General features: G+C 41.3%; 4 protein-coding genes across 4 annotated transcripts; all 4 read right to left on the bottom strand.

Moving 5' to 3' along the window:
- Positions 1–1,757: 1,757 nt before the first annotated feature.
- On the bottom strand, positions 1,758–3,711 carry PCYB_063010 (hypothetical protein; the record flags this gene model as incomplete). The annotated part of the gene is made up of 3 exons (XM_004221468.1): positions 1,758–2,972; positions 3,319–3,385; positions 3,641–3,711. The coding sequence occupies 3 exons, from the start codon at positions 3,709–3,711 to the stop codon at positions 1,758–1,760; spliced, it is 1,353 nt and encodes a 450-aa protein (XP_004221516.1).
- Positions 3,712–4,494: 783 nt separating this feature from the next.
- On the bottom strand, positions 4,495–6,494 carry PCYB_063000 (hypothetical protein; the record flags this gene model as incomplete). Its single annotated transcript, XM_004221467.1, has 1 exon — positions 4,495–6,494. A coding segment is annotated over one exon (1,998 nt), but the record flags the coding sequence as incomplete, so codon positions are not given.
- A 2,679-nt stretch (positions 6,495–9,173) lies between these two features.
- PCYB_062990 (hypothetical protein) lies at positions 9,174–10,166 on the bottom strand (the record flags this gene model as incomplete). Its single annotated transcript, XM_004221466.1, has 2 exons — positions 9,174–9,691; positions 9,734–10,166. The coding sequence occupies 2 exons, from the start codon at positions 10,164–10,166 to the stop codon at positions 9,174–9,176; spliced, it is 951 nt and encodes a 316-aa protein (XP_004221514.1).
- Positions 10,167–12,296: 2,130 nt separating this feature from the next.
- Positions 12,297–13,586, bottom strand: PCYB_062980 (hypothetical protein; the record flags this gene model as incomplete). Its single annotated transcript, XM_004221465.1, has 2 exons — positions 12,297–12,946; positions 12,980–13,586. 2 exons carry the CDS (start codon positions 13,584–13,586, stop codon positions 12,297–12,299), a joined length of 1,257 nt encoding a protein of 418 aa, XP_004221513.1.
- Between the last annotated feature and the right edge of the window lie 1,639 nt (positions 13,587–15,225).

The raw sequence follows: 15,225 nt of genomic DNA, 5'->3' as shown, positions 1-15,225 counted from the left end.
CTGGTAATTTTTTTTTTTTACCCATATGTAGAATATGTAAGAAGCCATGCTAACATAAGGCAGAGGCGTACACAGATGATGTTACTGTTCCTCTCAAAGTGAGAGAAAAAAAATTACTTCCACGTGATGGTAACGTGAAGCAAATCACCCAACCGCTAGCTAACAAAGAGAACAAAAAAAAAAAAAAAAAATCATACTTGGTGAACTAAAAAAAGAGGCGAATATAAAAATGGGAAAAAATGTACTACATTGTGGAGATTCAATTTTACCGTTCAGCCAAATATATTCGCTTGGTTCCTTTTTTATGGGTGGCTAAAAGGAATGGCTTTCACAAAAGAGTGCCACTCTTTTCTTTTTTCCCCCTCTCATTTGCCATGTGCAACTACGCGGAAGAAGTCCCAAAAAAGTAATTGTCATATGATAACTGCCATGTTTATTTTACGTGCATCTGGATGAAAATGTGAAGCGGGTCAAAGGGTGTACGTTTGAAAGGGTCCACAGGAGGAGGGTTGGCACTTTTGTGCTAGCCATGGCGAGGGTGAAAAAAAAAAAAAAAAGCCATAACTATAAATCTAAACATAACCATGGATATAGGCACAAGTTCAACTATAACTATGGAGTATCATGCCAAACCTCTTACAAGCGACAATTCTACTCTCCTTGTTCGCTCATCTTAGAACCTTCCACCTTTCGTACATTCTGACCAAACCATCGACCCTGAAACATGCCTGAATGGGTTTCTATTCCTAATGGGGCCGCAGAAGCACTCTGGCTGTTACTGATCCCGCGTCAGCGCATTACATCGGGGAGATACACACAACAGGGAACACGCGGTTCTTCCCAACAGCACAACCGTTCATGATTGCAATGACGAGTGGGAAGTGCCACAATTATGTCGCCACTATTAGCGTTACTATTGCTATCTATCGTGAGAAATCACCAAATTTTATCTCCTTCTAAGAATCAAGTGGCATTTTATCCCACGTAAGGGGTAGACGCGTAACACTTCGCAGGTTCTACACATAAAAAAAGGGTTAATACGACCCAACATTTTCCCTACTTTTTTCTTCCCCCCCATTGTACCTTTGAGCAGCTAAACAAACAAAACACCATTTTTGAGAACTCTACATGCGCTTGTTACTACATAATGGGAACCTCTGTTGCAAACGAATGGACTGAACAATTGGGGAAGCGAAACAGCTTTCCCCCTCAAACCACAGCAGTGGTGACTTTAAGAACGTACCATTCTTGCACCCCTCATGCTCTCCTTTCATTCACTTTTTTCCTCCGTCCCAATTTCACAAAAAATAGTGTACACAGACAATTTCGCATTTTCGCGTAATTTTTATTTTTACAAAATTGAATTTTTTTTTTTTAAATGAAAAATATGAAATGTTTCTCTTATTAAAGATGATTAAAAGGGGGGATTTTTTTTTTTTTGAGGAACATAAAAAGGAGACTTGTCAAGGAAAACATCCCAATTGGGACGTCCGACTAGAATTACACCAAACTGGGGTGTGTCGTATAGCACATAGCAGCAGCGACAATTTTAAAAACGAAAAAAAATTGCACAAAAAAAAAATAGTTGGGTATATTTGCAAATGTGAAGTGACACCTGTCACGGGTGTGGATAACACTGTTGAGTATTTGGTAGTGTCCCTGTCCGTGTTCGTGTGTCTTTCTCCACGCTAGCCATATACTCATCTCCATGCCTGCTTAACCACCCATGTAGGCACTTCACCACAGCTTGCCCCTCTTCAAAACACGTAGATCGAACTAATCACGTCAGGATTAAAACCTGTGAGGAAATCCATAACTGCGTAGTCATAGTTTAACGCACTTAACATGTTTCGCACGGCAAGCATGGTTATTATATCTGCTCTGTTCAAATTCTTTGGACCATCATTCGAAGGAGTCTCTCCTTCGTGCTCATTTATTTTGTGCATTACGTTGTCATAGTCATCTTCGAATTCTTCCTCTTCCTCTTCTTCCTCCTCATCTTCCTCTAAATGGTAAAAATTTTCTTTTCCGCTTTCTTCTTCCTCGGTGTCGACTTCGCTGCCATTGCTTTCGTTGGGCTCAGGCAAAGCTGCGTCTGCGGGCTCGCTAGGCACACTCTCATCTACTGGCTGGCTAGGCACAGCTGCATCTTCAGGTTCGTTAGGCACAGCTGCATCTGCAGGCTCGCTAGGCACAGCTACATCTTCAGGCTCGCTAGGCACACTCTCATCTACGGTCTGCTCAGCCACCGAAGGTGTCCCTTCTTGCCCCTCTTCAACTGACACTTCGTCGGCTTCTTGCACCGGCAGAGATTGTGCTTCCTCTGGCGCTTCTCCATTTTCATCGTCTGCGGCTTGAGGTTCCTCATCAACGGGGGCAGCCACGGGTTCTTCTTCCATCGGTTCTTCTTCCACCGGTTCTGCTACTAATTCCGCTGCATGTTCAGCTGTATGCACCTCAACTTGTTCGAGCAGTGCTTCCCCCTTCTCCAAATTGTCCACCTCACCAGTTGGCACTTCCATGTGCACAGCATCAGCTGGTGAGGACCCTTCCCCCTCCAGCTCCGTGTCTGTCGAGTCTTCTGCACCTTCCACTATTTGAAGCCTAAATTGAAAATCTCCATCGTTCTCTTCACCCGATTGGATTAAACTACTCACATTTTCCTCACCTCCTTCTTCTTCTTCCTCTTCTTCTTCTTTCATGTCCTTTCTCATGTTGTCTGATTTTCTAAAAATCGTTTTCTCTGGAAGAGCAGCCAAGAGAGCAATTGGTGTAGTCTGTCCTTTTTGGGGTAAATAGTAAGGGACCCATCCATTCGAAAAATTTTTTTTTTCAACTTGTTCATTTTTGGCATCACTGGTTCTCAGATTTCCACTTTTTGCATCTAAGTGTTTGTGTAGGATGAAAAAGTAAAGCACAACGCTTAGGAGTTTCTTCATTTTTGCTTCTTCAAAAGGGGAACGGGTGAGAATCTTCAAGGGGAGGAAAACAGCTAATTGGACGTATTTACCTACCCGCAATGTTAACAGAATAGAAACACTGTTCACACTTTTACGACTCCGCGATATGTTTCCTTTCACCCTCTGCAACGAGAGCCTCTTTCTTTCTTTGTTTTTCTTTCTTTGTTTCTAGCCCCTTGGGTAAAAAAAAAATACAAAAATGGGAAAATCAGCACTGGTACACATGTGGGAATCCTCTAACTCCACGTTCTAAACAAACGAATGGACAAATGAGAACACGTTTTGGCTAAACGGCCAAGTTGGTTGTAATTGGCGGATGCATAGCTGCGCTAATGGGAAGATGTTCGCATAGACGTACGGTCTTACACAAACACAATTGTGCGTTGTTGTTCCCGCAGTGGAAGTTTTGCTCTTTGGGGACGTTGCTGGTAGAAAAAAAAAAAAAAAAAAAAAAAAAAAAAAAAAGCGGTTCCTTCGCGAGTGTTACCTAGGTCGCACAAATCCAAAACGAAATTAAAAAGACTTCTTCATATTGTCTGCACATTTGGAACCATGTAGATCGCCGATCCGAAGTGTGCATGTGTGCGAATTAAAATTTTCCTTAGGAAGGAAAATAAAATAACTATCCTTCTTCCTCCTCCCTTTTAATTACGCGGCGAACTTTATTTTATTAATCGCACGTTTTTCCCTTAATTTTAATAATGCACACAGGGGAGTCGCCGCTCCATTCGTTCGGTTTCTTGTTTTGCATTTCACTCTGCTGGGAATGGTACCACCGGAAAATAACGCCCCTCATGGGGGGGGGTAAATGTTCCAGTGTACACATTTGCGAGTTCGCCGATATGCAAATTTCTCGTGAATAAAAAAAAAAAAAAAGCGCTTTGCGTTCCCTTAATTTTAAGCAACAGTTTGTTCCTAAACAAAGCTCCTAACCAGTGGGTACTGTTGCATGCACAGCGAAGTGATTAAAGTGGGAAAAAAAAAAAAAAAACCCCTGCCAGTTCGATAGTCCTTTTAGATGGCAAAAAAAAGCCACGTTTTTATTTTATAACAACTCTTTAAGTGATTATTTGCTGGGGACGGTGGAGTTTTTTTCTATGGCACCATTTTTAATGTTACGTGTATCACACACGCGGGTGAAGGGGAAAGGAGTGGAAAAAAGGAAAAGAAAAAGAACGCAAGCGGATGGAAAAGGAAAAGAAAAAGAATGTAAGATGAAGGAAAAGAAAAAACGGAATGCTACTAGGCTTCATCATTATGGTCCCCAAAAAAAAAAAAGAAAAAAGTGAACTGCGCGGACAAAATGAGTTCTACCAACGTAGAACTCCGCAACTTCACTGTGCAGGATTACTACCTCTTTCTTTTGGTAACTTATGATGTAAATTTAAAAAAAAAAAAAAAAAAAAAAATAATATATATATATAAATACAACTTCCATTTCGTAAAAATCGCAATTTGTAAAGTGTACGTGTTAATACAATTTCGCATCAATGATGCTTGGCAGTTGTTCGGTTTTACTTTATTTTATTTCACTTCATTCCACATTTTCGTCTACATTTTCGTCAACATTCTCGTCAATATTCTCGTCGTTTTTGGAAAAATTCCCCGCTAAATCCTTGAACATACCCACAAGCCCATTGTCTCCACCAAATATGCTGAACATATTTCTCATCATATTTCCGGCACTGTTTTTAATACTTCTAATATCTATATATTCTCGAAAGTGTATCCCTTGAAAAAAGCTTTCGCCAGACGATTCATCGGACTCCTCTTCCCCGTATTCCTCCCGTGGTTCCTCCGCTCCATCCTCTCGTGGCTGTTCCTCAGACTGTTCTGCTGGATGTTCTTTTTCCGCTACATTCTGCAGCTCTTCGATCACCTCTTGCATTTGCTCTTCGATGATTTCCTGCACTTGTTCTTCCTGTTCTTGTGGCTTCTCTTCTTCCGCTACATTCTGCAGCTCTTCGAGCACCTCTTGCATTTGCTCTTCGATGATTTCCTGCACTTGTTCTTCCTGTTCTTGTGGCTTCTCTTCTTCCGCTACATTCTGCAGCTCTTCGAGGATCTCCTGTTCGTGTGGCTTCTCTTCTTCCGCTACATTCTGCAGCTCTTCGATCACCTCTCGCGCTTGTTCTTCCACCGGTTCGGGCACTTGCTCTTCGATCATCTCCTGCAGCTCTTCAATTACCTCATGCACATTTTCTTCCTCCGGTTCGGGCACTTGCTCTTCGATCACCTCTTGCACTTGTTCTTCCTCCCGTTCCGGCATTTGCTCATCTTCCGCTAATTTTTGCAGCTCTTCGATCACCTCCTGCACTTGTTCTTCCTCCCTTTCCGGCATTTGCTCTTCTTCCGCTACATTCTGCAGCTCTTCGAGGATCTCCTGCACTTGTTCTTCGATGATCTCCTGTTCGTGTGGCTTCTCTTCTTCCGCTACTTCCGCTAGCTCTTCTTCCAATTCAGGCATTTGTTGCTGTTCTTCTGGTTCTTCCACTTCTTTTGCCTGCTCTTCTACCTGCTCCTGCACATCTTCTGGCACTTCCTGTTGCTGACTCTCCGGTTTTACGCTCTCTTCAACGTTTCGTGCGTTCTCTTCAACATTTTCTGCGTTCTCTTCAACTTTTCGCACGTCCTCTTCATTTTCTTGGACTTCCTCTCTACCTTCTTGCACATTTTGTTCCCTTTCCTGCACGTCCTCTTCATTTTCTCGAGTTCTATCTCCACCCTCCTGCGTGATGTCCTTCTCTGCCCATTCGTTGGAAGGGCTCTCCCCTTCTACATTTTCTGCACGTGGCAACACATCCTCATCGTTAACATTAACTTGGTCAAATAAAAGAGGATTCACCTTCAAAGATTCGTGTACATTATTCGGTGTAGGCACCCCCTCTTCTTCGTATTCCCATCTAACCCTTTCTCCTCCTTCCTCATCATTTTGTTCCCACACTGAAGATGCGTTTTGCGGCACTTGTTCCTCAGCCTTTTCCACTTCCTCTACCGACTGTTCTTCCGATCGTTCTTCCGATTTGCTTGCCTCCTGTTCCGCCGCATCCCATGGAGTGGACCAGCTGGACTGCCATCCCTGGTCACCTTGTTCTCCATGGTCCATCGAAATATTGGCCGATCGTCCAGTACCCCACATCATATTCATGTCATTTTCTATCCATTCATTTTCCCCATGTGCTTCTACGCCATCACCTGAATGTACAGAACCTCCTCTTATATTTCCTTTTTTTTCTTTCGGAAAGGAAGTACTAGGCTCGTTAATATTTTCTTCTTCTCTACCAACACCTTGTACTTCCTTAATTACTTCTTGCAGGTCCTCCCCTCTATTTGGAAAATCTTGATCGTCATAGATGGCATCATTCAGCTGTGTGTAGTCTCCCCCTTCCTGTGTGCTATTAATTGTGTATCCATTCCTCAGGTTGGTGCTTGTATTTACCCCACTTTCACTACATAAAATGCCGCTTTCCCGCGAAGATAAAACCAAAAGGGCCAAGTAGAACGTAACACACGAGAGGTTTCTCATGGTGGGTTCTTAAAAAAAAGGAAACAGCGAAATGGTGAGGTAGTGAAATGGTGAGGTAGTGAAACGGTGAGGTAGTGAAACGGTAAGGTAGTAAAATGGTAAGGTAGTGAAATGGTGAAATAGCAAAACGTTGAAATAGTAAAACGATGAGGCAGTAAAAAGGTGTGGCGGTAAAATGACATAGCAAAAAATAGCAAAATGGTAAGTGAAAAAACACACAATTATTTAGGGCATACCTTGAAGAGAATTATAAAAAAAAAGGAAAAGAAAAAATTGACGCGATGTATATTCTTTTTTAAAAAAAAGGAATCTTTTATGTTTTAGGCGGCTAACTTGAAAAGGCTTTTCTTCTTCACCCTTTTTTTTTTGCGTCGGTGTTCTTAGGTGTTTAAAAAAAAAAAAAAAATTCTTCGGAGCAAGAAAAAAATGGTATTCTCTTTCGTTAGTCATGTAGGGTTAACTGGTCAGCATTCAAAATTCGCAAAAAAAAAAAAAAATTAAGTAACAATGAGGGACAGCAGAAACTGCAGGAAATGCAGAAAAGCTAAAATAACAAAAAAATGTCGCAAAAAAAAAAAAATAATAAAGCAAAATAAAAATAATAACAAAATGCAGCAATCAAATTTAACAATAATATAAGGAAAAAAAAAAAAAAAGACTAAGCGAATATGTGACATGGCAATTGCGCCATAAAGTCAAACCCAATTCCAACACACAAATGGCAGTAAACGACCATGATACGAAGAAGCGCTTCGTCTAAACCGACAACGATGGGTTACTGCATATGCATAGGGGTGTACATCCGTACGTGTATTATGAAGACATACGAAACGACGCGACCATCTGTTTAGTACCACTCGTTTCGACATACGATAGAAAGCGGATGCTCTTGAAGCATTTGCACACGAGAAGCCTTTTCACGTTCGTGTGGAATATGCCATTTGGCCTCTTAGCGTGGATACTCGCTATGGCTCCTCGGTACGGCTGCTTAGTGTGGCACATCAGTGTGATATCTCAACATGACCCACCCACCCTTACCCTTCATCTTTGAAAGTGAAAAAACAAACTAAGTAACCCTTTGCCGACACACCGAACAGTCTAACTGTCACGTAAAAAAAAAAAAAAAAAACACTCCACCAGTTGTTACAAACAAACAATTGCAATTTTGTAACAATTATTTTCCATTTCGATGAACAAATGTTTATATGTTCCCCCGACAAAACTGATTAACCAATAATTTTAAACATAAGGTCTGCTTCCTGTGCACATTCGAAGTGGTGAAAAATAATTTCCCAGAGCAAACCTCCTTTCATTTTATGCATGGAGCCTTTTCTGATTTTACATTCTCCATACGGGTGCATATTTCCAAACCGCTTTTGCATTGAAGGGGTTATGCTTTCGTTGTAGAGGCGTCGTGTGGGGTGGCCTCGTTCGTTCAGAAGGGCATCCACAATCGTGTGCATATATACGCATATATTATTTATTTTTATTTTTTTTACACCTGTTTGGCCAACTCCACACTTGTATCATCCTTTCACGAGTGCAAACGGTTAAGCAACAACTGTTAACAAATCCGAAACGAGAGGACTGCCAAAAAAGCGCAGTATCGGGAAAGTCGATTCCGGTTCCATCACACGATAATTTATTCGAAAGACAAAAGAATGAACGAGAAAAAAAATATATCAAAATGTCGAAACGTCAAAACGTCGAAACGTCAAAGCTGCACGGGGGATTTTCCCATTATTTAAACCCCCCACCCCTTAACATATTTTTCTTTTCACCCTTCAAGCGGAAACGCCAACGTGTTTGCCTTGTCCGAAGTTGCAATATATATAGCGGGGAGGACTCCCCCCGGGGGAACGAGTATCACTCGGTATCGGTATGCATAGCTGAGTGATATTTCCACTTTTAAAAAAAAAATAAATTGGGAAAATTGCTTTTAACGCGCAATTTTAATTGGGCAAGTTAGGAAAGCCAAACAAATCAGGCAGCATGAAAAGAGATAGGCAATCAACAAAATTAGCAAGTTCGCAAAATTGGTCATACTGGCCACATTGGCCATATTGGCCATATTGGCCATATCAGCCATAACAGCCACATTGGCCATTATTTACCATGTTAGCCATTGGCTGCATGCGTCACATGGGCAAGTGAGCAGCCCCAAATGAAGCTGAGCAAATTAAGCAAACAAACGGCGGAACTACGTACCTTTAAATCCGCATGCAAAAAAAAAAATTAATTAATCGCTACACATATCCAAAATGTAGCACTTCAAAATGAAAGAATTTTTTTTCTTTTTTTTGCGCGTTTTCACTTTTACGAAGACACGCTAAATGTTTCTTCTTCCCCTTTTCAGTGCGTCCTCTGGTCATATAGGTGGCATGTAGGAATGTAGCTATGTATCTATACCTCTGCACGCATGCACATGCGATTTACTTCCCACTCGGTGAGCTAAATCGGGGTTTCAAAATTCATGCCGCAGAATACGTACATGCGAAATTGCATTTTCACAGTTACGCCTTATTTTTGAGGAATTCCATATCTGAGTCGAGGTGTATAAATGGGAATGCACATAAGCAGCCCATATCGCGCTCATCTCTTCGCCCCTTTTACGAACACGGTACCCTCGTGTCACTCCACACAGGAACGGTTCAATTTAACGGAAGCACCAATCCCCAAATAAGTGGTCATTTCTGCAAATACATAATTATATCATCTGAGAAATCGTTAAGCGTATCCACAAGCTGCTCATTTTCCTTGAACGAATTTGTCATGTACTGAACCAACTCTTCAACTTTTTCTTTCCCCTCCTCAACGTCTGTATATTCTTGAAAATGAATCATGTGTATAGTTTCATCATTCACTAAGGAATTAAATCCTTGTTCCTCCATGTTTATTTTTGCTTCTTCTTCACTGTCATATCGATATACAATTTCTTCATCGGCATCTTCGTCAGTGTTGTCGTCAATGCCCTCGCCAGTGCCCTCGTCTGTGTCCTCGTCCACACGGTTATCGTCGCCATCATCGTAATTTTCGTCCTGAACCTCTTCCTGCACGTCATTCACCGATTTTTGCGCTTCCTGGTCACGTTCTAGCTTGAGTTTTTTATTGTCAATCAGGGTGTTGGATTCTGCTTCTCGCGGAGGGGTTACACTGGGGGATTGGGGAGTTGGTACTGGTTCTTGTGCCTGCGGTTGTTCCGTCGCTGTTCTTGCCGATGGTGGTGGAAACACAGGATTATTCCCACCTACGACCAAGTTTACGGTTGGCTTAATTATAGCGTTTATAAAGAACCGCGCCAGCGTTCCGGTTAACGAGCCGCTACTCTCCGAACTGGGTGTAGGACTTCTATCACTACTCGTGGTAGTAGTCCCTCCTGTGGTACCAGACCCTCCATCGGCGTTCCCCCTTATGAGTGAATTTCCCAAGTTGGATGCCCCCGTCGAGCCCAGCACTGCCCCGTGATAACGCCTAGCGAGGGTGCCGACGTTATGATGAGTTCCGTTGCTTCTGTTTAACGTCTTTGTCCTCTGTTCACCGTGATCATTATTCGAGGCGCCACTCCTAAAATTGGGCGTTGCCCCATTGGCCACACCGTAACCTTGGACGCCCTTTTTGTAGAGGCAAAAATTTAAAAGGAAGACCAAGTAAAAAATGGCAAGGTCTGAAAATTTCCCCATCTTTTTTACCTTCGTTAAAATTACACAAAAAGGTGGTGGGCAAATCGGCCAAATGGAAAATGGACAAGTGGGCTAATGCGCAAAAATTGTGCGGGTAAAAATTAGCGTCAACTTAGCGGCAGTTTTGGCATCAAATTGACACAACTTTGAGGAAATTTTTTTACAAAGTTCCCTCAACGTCTGCTCCCTTTTGTGTCACTCGAAACTCCGCAGAACAGCGGGTGATCTATTAAAACGGATAAATTCGCAATCGGGAAAATTACTCAAAGAGGTGAAATAATTAAATTACCTTCCCGTTTTTTGTAAATTAACAGAAAAGTGAACGCACTAATTTTAAATTGCTTTGGCCCCACTGTGTTGTAACATGGGAAAATAGAAAGGGGGCCATCAAACCGTGCAAGTTGTTTAAACGTGGAAAGAAGTTCCTTTATTTTACGCTAAGTTGACAACATTTTGCGAATAAATAAGAAAAAAAAAAAAAAAAAAAAAAAAAAGCAGCTGGAAAGAGGTTTATTCAAGCGAGTGTGTAACACACAGCAGTCTAACCGTCCACCCAACAACACTTAAAAAAAAGGATTTCTTTTTTTTTTTTTTTCCACACATTGTTTTTACCGAACGTGGGGCAACACACACCTCACGCGACAATCACTCCTATGGAGGAGACTTCTCCGAAACGGAAACATTACATTTTGTGGAAATTTTTCATCCATATGTAAACTTACGTACGTTTATTCACCTGTGTGTGTATTAACAACATATCGGAGAAGAGAGTCCCGATCTGTACCATTTCTCACAGGTGTGAAAAACCACCTCCCAATTTGTTCCAGCGCAAATGATTATTTATTCGCATCACTTTGTAACATTAGTCTACATGTGGACACATGCGCTAACAGAACAGTGTGTGAACAATTTTTTTTTTTTTTTTTTTTTTTTCCCTTTTCAAAGTGCAAAATTGCAGCGATTTTCACTTCCTTTTTTTTTGTTTACGCTCCTTTTCTTGCAGTGCGGAGAGGCGAAAAAAAGGGGTGCCAAAAATTGTAAAATTTTTATCAACGAAAAAACAGAAAAAAAAAAATCACCTCTCATGAATTCCTTTTTGTGGGTATTTCACTTGCGTGGAGAGGAATGCCCCCATAAGCTTTCACGACAAAAAGTTGAAAAAAAAAAAAAAGATTATATACGTATATGTATTATATGCACATTTATACCCCTGTACACACTGCTGAACGGACAAATCACACACAGGGAACAATTCCCCAGCGGGGTGAAAAGCGGAGCGTGTTTCACAACCCCATTTTTGCGCAGAAGGCAAAACTGCACGTTATGTTCCCACCTTTGTATAACGGCGGCGAAAGCGGAGTAAGCATTTAAACCGCTATTCCTTCGTATGTGAAAAAAGGAAAAGAAAAAAAGGAGGTCTTCATTTTCTTAGCTTCGCACATGACAAATTAAGCAGTGTTATGTGTGCTGAATAGACGGGGGGGACCTCTTTTTTTAGGACTACCTCCATGAATGACCCTCCTAGCCAGCTCACCAAATTAAAAAAACCCAACAGTGTTTACAAACATGAATATGGGCACCATAACTGATGATAAATCAGCACAATGGAACCCCACACTCACCACCACCACCTCTTGGTCCTTCCAAAACGATAACTCCCCATCAGTTCCCCTGTATACTTTTTATTTATTCTAATTCTTTCCTTTGCTAACTCCTTCACTGGTTAACCTTTTCCCCTTCATTATCCTTACCTAAAAATCTTTAGCAAACCCAATCCGGGTAAACACCCCGAATAGCCTCATATGAGTGTTTTAAAAAATGCCCCTGCGGTAGGACCCCCCCCCTACCGATTCGCTCCTTTCGTTATAATAGACCTTTCAAAAAATGAATATACATGTTTGTTCATCAGGGGGTGGTTAGTGGTACATATTAAAAAGAAAAAAAAAAAAAAAAAAAAAAATGAATAAATAAATAAATAAATAAAAATGAATAAAAAGAGTAATACCAGCAGGGTTAGCAGTCCCAACATGCTAACCATGCAAGCTGTGATCACCTTGCAAATCGTGCCAATTACGCCTACCGTGAAAAGCTTTCCTCTCAGAAACGCAAAATAGCCACTGCGCTCCCCACTCAAAAGTTTTGCATAATGTTCACGATCTCGTTCGTGAACAACTTCACTTTCTTGACGAACACGAGAAAGCCATCATATGCTTTGGCCGCAAAAGTTACCAACTCGTCAGACATTTTTTGTAACTTCTCGTTAATCTTAAAATTTTCTACTAAAGACGAAAAGTCCATATTCTCATGAAAGAGTTTTACTATGTCTTTTTTTGAGAAGCCATCCTTTTTATTTCCATCTTGGCTAGCTCCATTTTGTTTTGATTCTTCTTCGTCTTCTTTCCCATATGGCAATTTTTTTTCCTCCTTCGATGTCTCATTTTTCACATTTCCACTTTTTCCTTCTTTTACTTGTTCCGGTTTGGGATTTCCCTGCGAAATGTACGAAGTTTCCGATTTGTGTTCAAGATCCGACGTGGTTGTCGGTTCCGATCCTTTCACGGATTCTACACCATTCGAGTAGCCTGGTGCATCTACCCTTTTGATGTTCCACTGGGTGGTTCTTTCCCCCTGTTGAATTGGCCTCACCGTTGGAAGAGAAGCAGCTGGACCGGTTACTTGTGGGTTTGAATTTTCTGATTCGTTTTTTTCTTTATTGATGGACTTGCCCGAAGAGCCTACTTCATTGAGACCATTCACATCAACCTGTGCTACCTCCTGTTCTGCATTTGGTACATGCAATTCACCTTCCTTACGTACCTGCTTTCCCTCTACCGGCATGGTTACACCCTGTTCTGGTGTTGCATTTGCTTCTTGTTTACTCTTTTCATTTTTGTTAGATTCTCCTTTTTTGGAAACCTTCTTCTTCCCCGTCCCGGCATTGTTATTATTTACCTGTGTCTCACTTTTTGGATTCGTTTGACCACTATTGATTTTTCTTCCCCCCTTTTTTCGTTCTCCCTTTTCCTTTTTATCTGTTACTTTTTCGGGTTTTACTTTCGTGTCTTCGTTCGATAGGCTCTGATTACCCTCATTGGGAACATTGGGCCCTAGGTAACCCTCATCAATGGTGCTCATATCCTTGTCATTAAAATCGGGGATGCCATTTTCTCCTTTGTTAACACTCTGCGTTTTGTTAATATCCGCTGACCCCTTTTTGGAGTTACTGTCTTGAGTGGTCAATTTGGCTGCTTTCTTTTTTCCTACATTTTTGCTGCCCTGATTGCGGTACCTCAGATTTGATTTTTCCAGTGCCACGTCAAGGGGTGCACTTGGGTTATTTTTTTCCTCCTTCGCGTTTATGAGGCAGATACATAAATTAAGCACGAGCAGATACAGGGCGACATTCAGGAGGCTTTTCATTTTGGCCTTCTACGCGGTCGTCGTGCAGTCGTGCGCTGGTTAAAAAAAAAATTAAAGCGAAAAAAACGAACTTCAAAGAACAACAGAGCAATTCTGAACACGAGACAGGCGAGAAAATCTAAAAGGCACTCTAACCTTTAACGACCTCGTTTCACACAAAAAAAAAAAAAAAAAAAAAGTCGAATAGCAACTTGAAAAATTTGTACTCTCCGATGTTACTTAAAAAATATATGTTATGTAAAAGGGTTAAAAAGAGAGTCCCCAAATGGGCGACTGCTTAGAGGATGTTAAAGACGGTGGTGCAGGTGGATCATTTCTCTGAGGATTATCGAAAACGACGTAGTGGGAAAGCCCAGGGGCGTTGTTACTAACTGGTTCGAACAAATTGGCGTCAGTCGGGGTGGAGTGGTGCCAATTCTTGACAAACATTCACAAAAAACTAAAACATAAAAAGGGAAGACAAACAAAAGAGGGAAAATAAAGGAGGGCAAACATAAGTGGGCAAACATAAGCGGGCAAACATAAGCGGGCAAACATGAGCGGGCAAACATAAGCGGGCACACATAAGCGGGCAAACATAAGAAGACAAATCAACGGGGGCAATCACCACAGCTGCGACTACCTGCTCTGCTACCCACCGCTACCGATATCGACGCACTGTAATTTTCGACGCGTCGATCGCACTAAACATTTCTCTTTGTTCGAAACTCTGCGCAATACACAAAAAAAAAAGGTGCGCGTAAATTTCGTTCAAATGATGATACATACACGTGAGGGGTCCCCCTTTGTAAACGCATTGACATATCCAGATTTGCGCATGTATACAAAAAAAAAAAAAAAAAAAAAAAAAACTCATCTGGCATATGCTATTTGTGCATATTTTCACACGAACAGAAAGGGGAGGGGGATGTCTTTCTTCGAATTTTTTTCAAACTGGTGAACCACTTTCGATTTTGTGTTTCCTGTCTAAGTTTCAAAACGGAAAACGTTAATTATGAGGCAAATCGCCGGAGGACATACAAACAAGCAACAGATGAAAAGGAGAAAAGGGAAAAAGGCGAAAAGGCGAAAAGTAAAAAGCGAATTGTGAAAAAATTGTGCAAAATGACACTTCGTTTTATTCATTTTTACATAACAGTGTGTTTTCTTTTATTGCTATTTGATTGCCATTTTTCTTTCCCAAGAGGCACCGTAAAATTACATTTATTCCTACCTTGTATATGCATACAAATGCTTCCACCTCAACCCGGGCGTGCATACTGCGGACGGGATGTGCGCACGCATGCATGTGGCATACGTGCGGACATGGACGGATATCACAGACGTGGACGCATACGCACGCATATATATATACATATACATATGCGAATAAATCCATTTTTTAATCTCCGAAAATAACCCTTTCCCCCTATTGTTGCTTCCCATTGGAGATTACTCTCGCCAAAACAGTGTGCATCACCAAAGGGGGACTATCTAACAATCATGTTACACTATCGCTGTTGTGACCGTTCTGGTGGTTGCAACCAAAACGGAGAAAAAAAAAAAGAAATTCTACTGAACAGTTAAAATAATTGTAAAAATGATTTCACATGGAAATACGCAAGTGCCCAAAATCGTTCATAATCGGAGGAAAAAAAAA

This window comes from Plasmodium cynomolgi, chromosome 6, assembly GCF_000321355.1.
Source record: "Plasmodium cynomolgi strain B DNA, chromosome 6, whole genome shotgun sequence".
Classification (NCBI taxonomy): Eukaryota; Apicomplexa; class Aconoidasida; order Haemosporida; family Plasmodiidae; genus Plasmodium; species Plasmodium cynomolgi.
The sequence above is the reverse complement of the archived record's forward strand: the minus strand, read 5'-3'. Positions and strand labels throughout refer to the sequence as shown.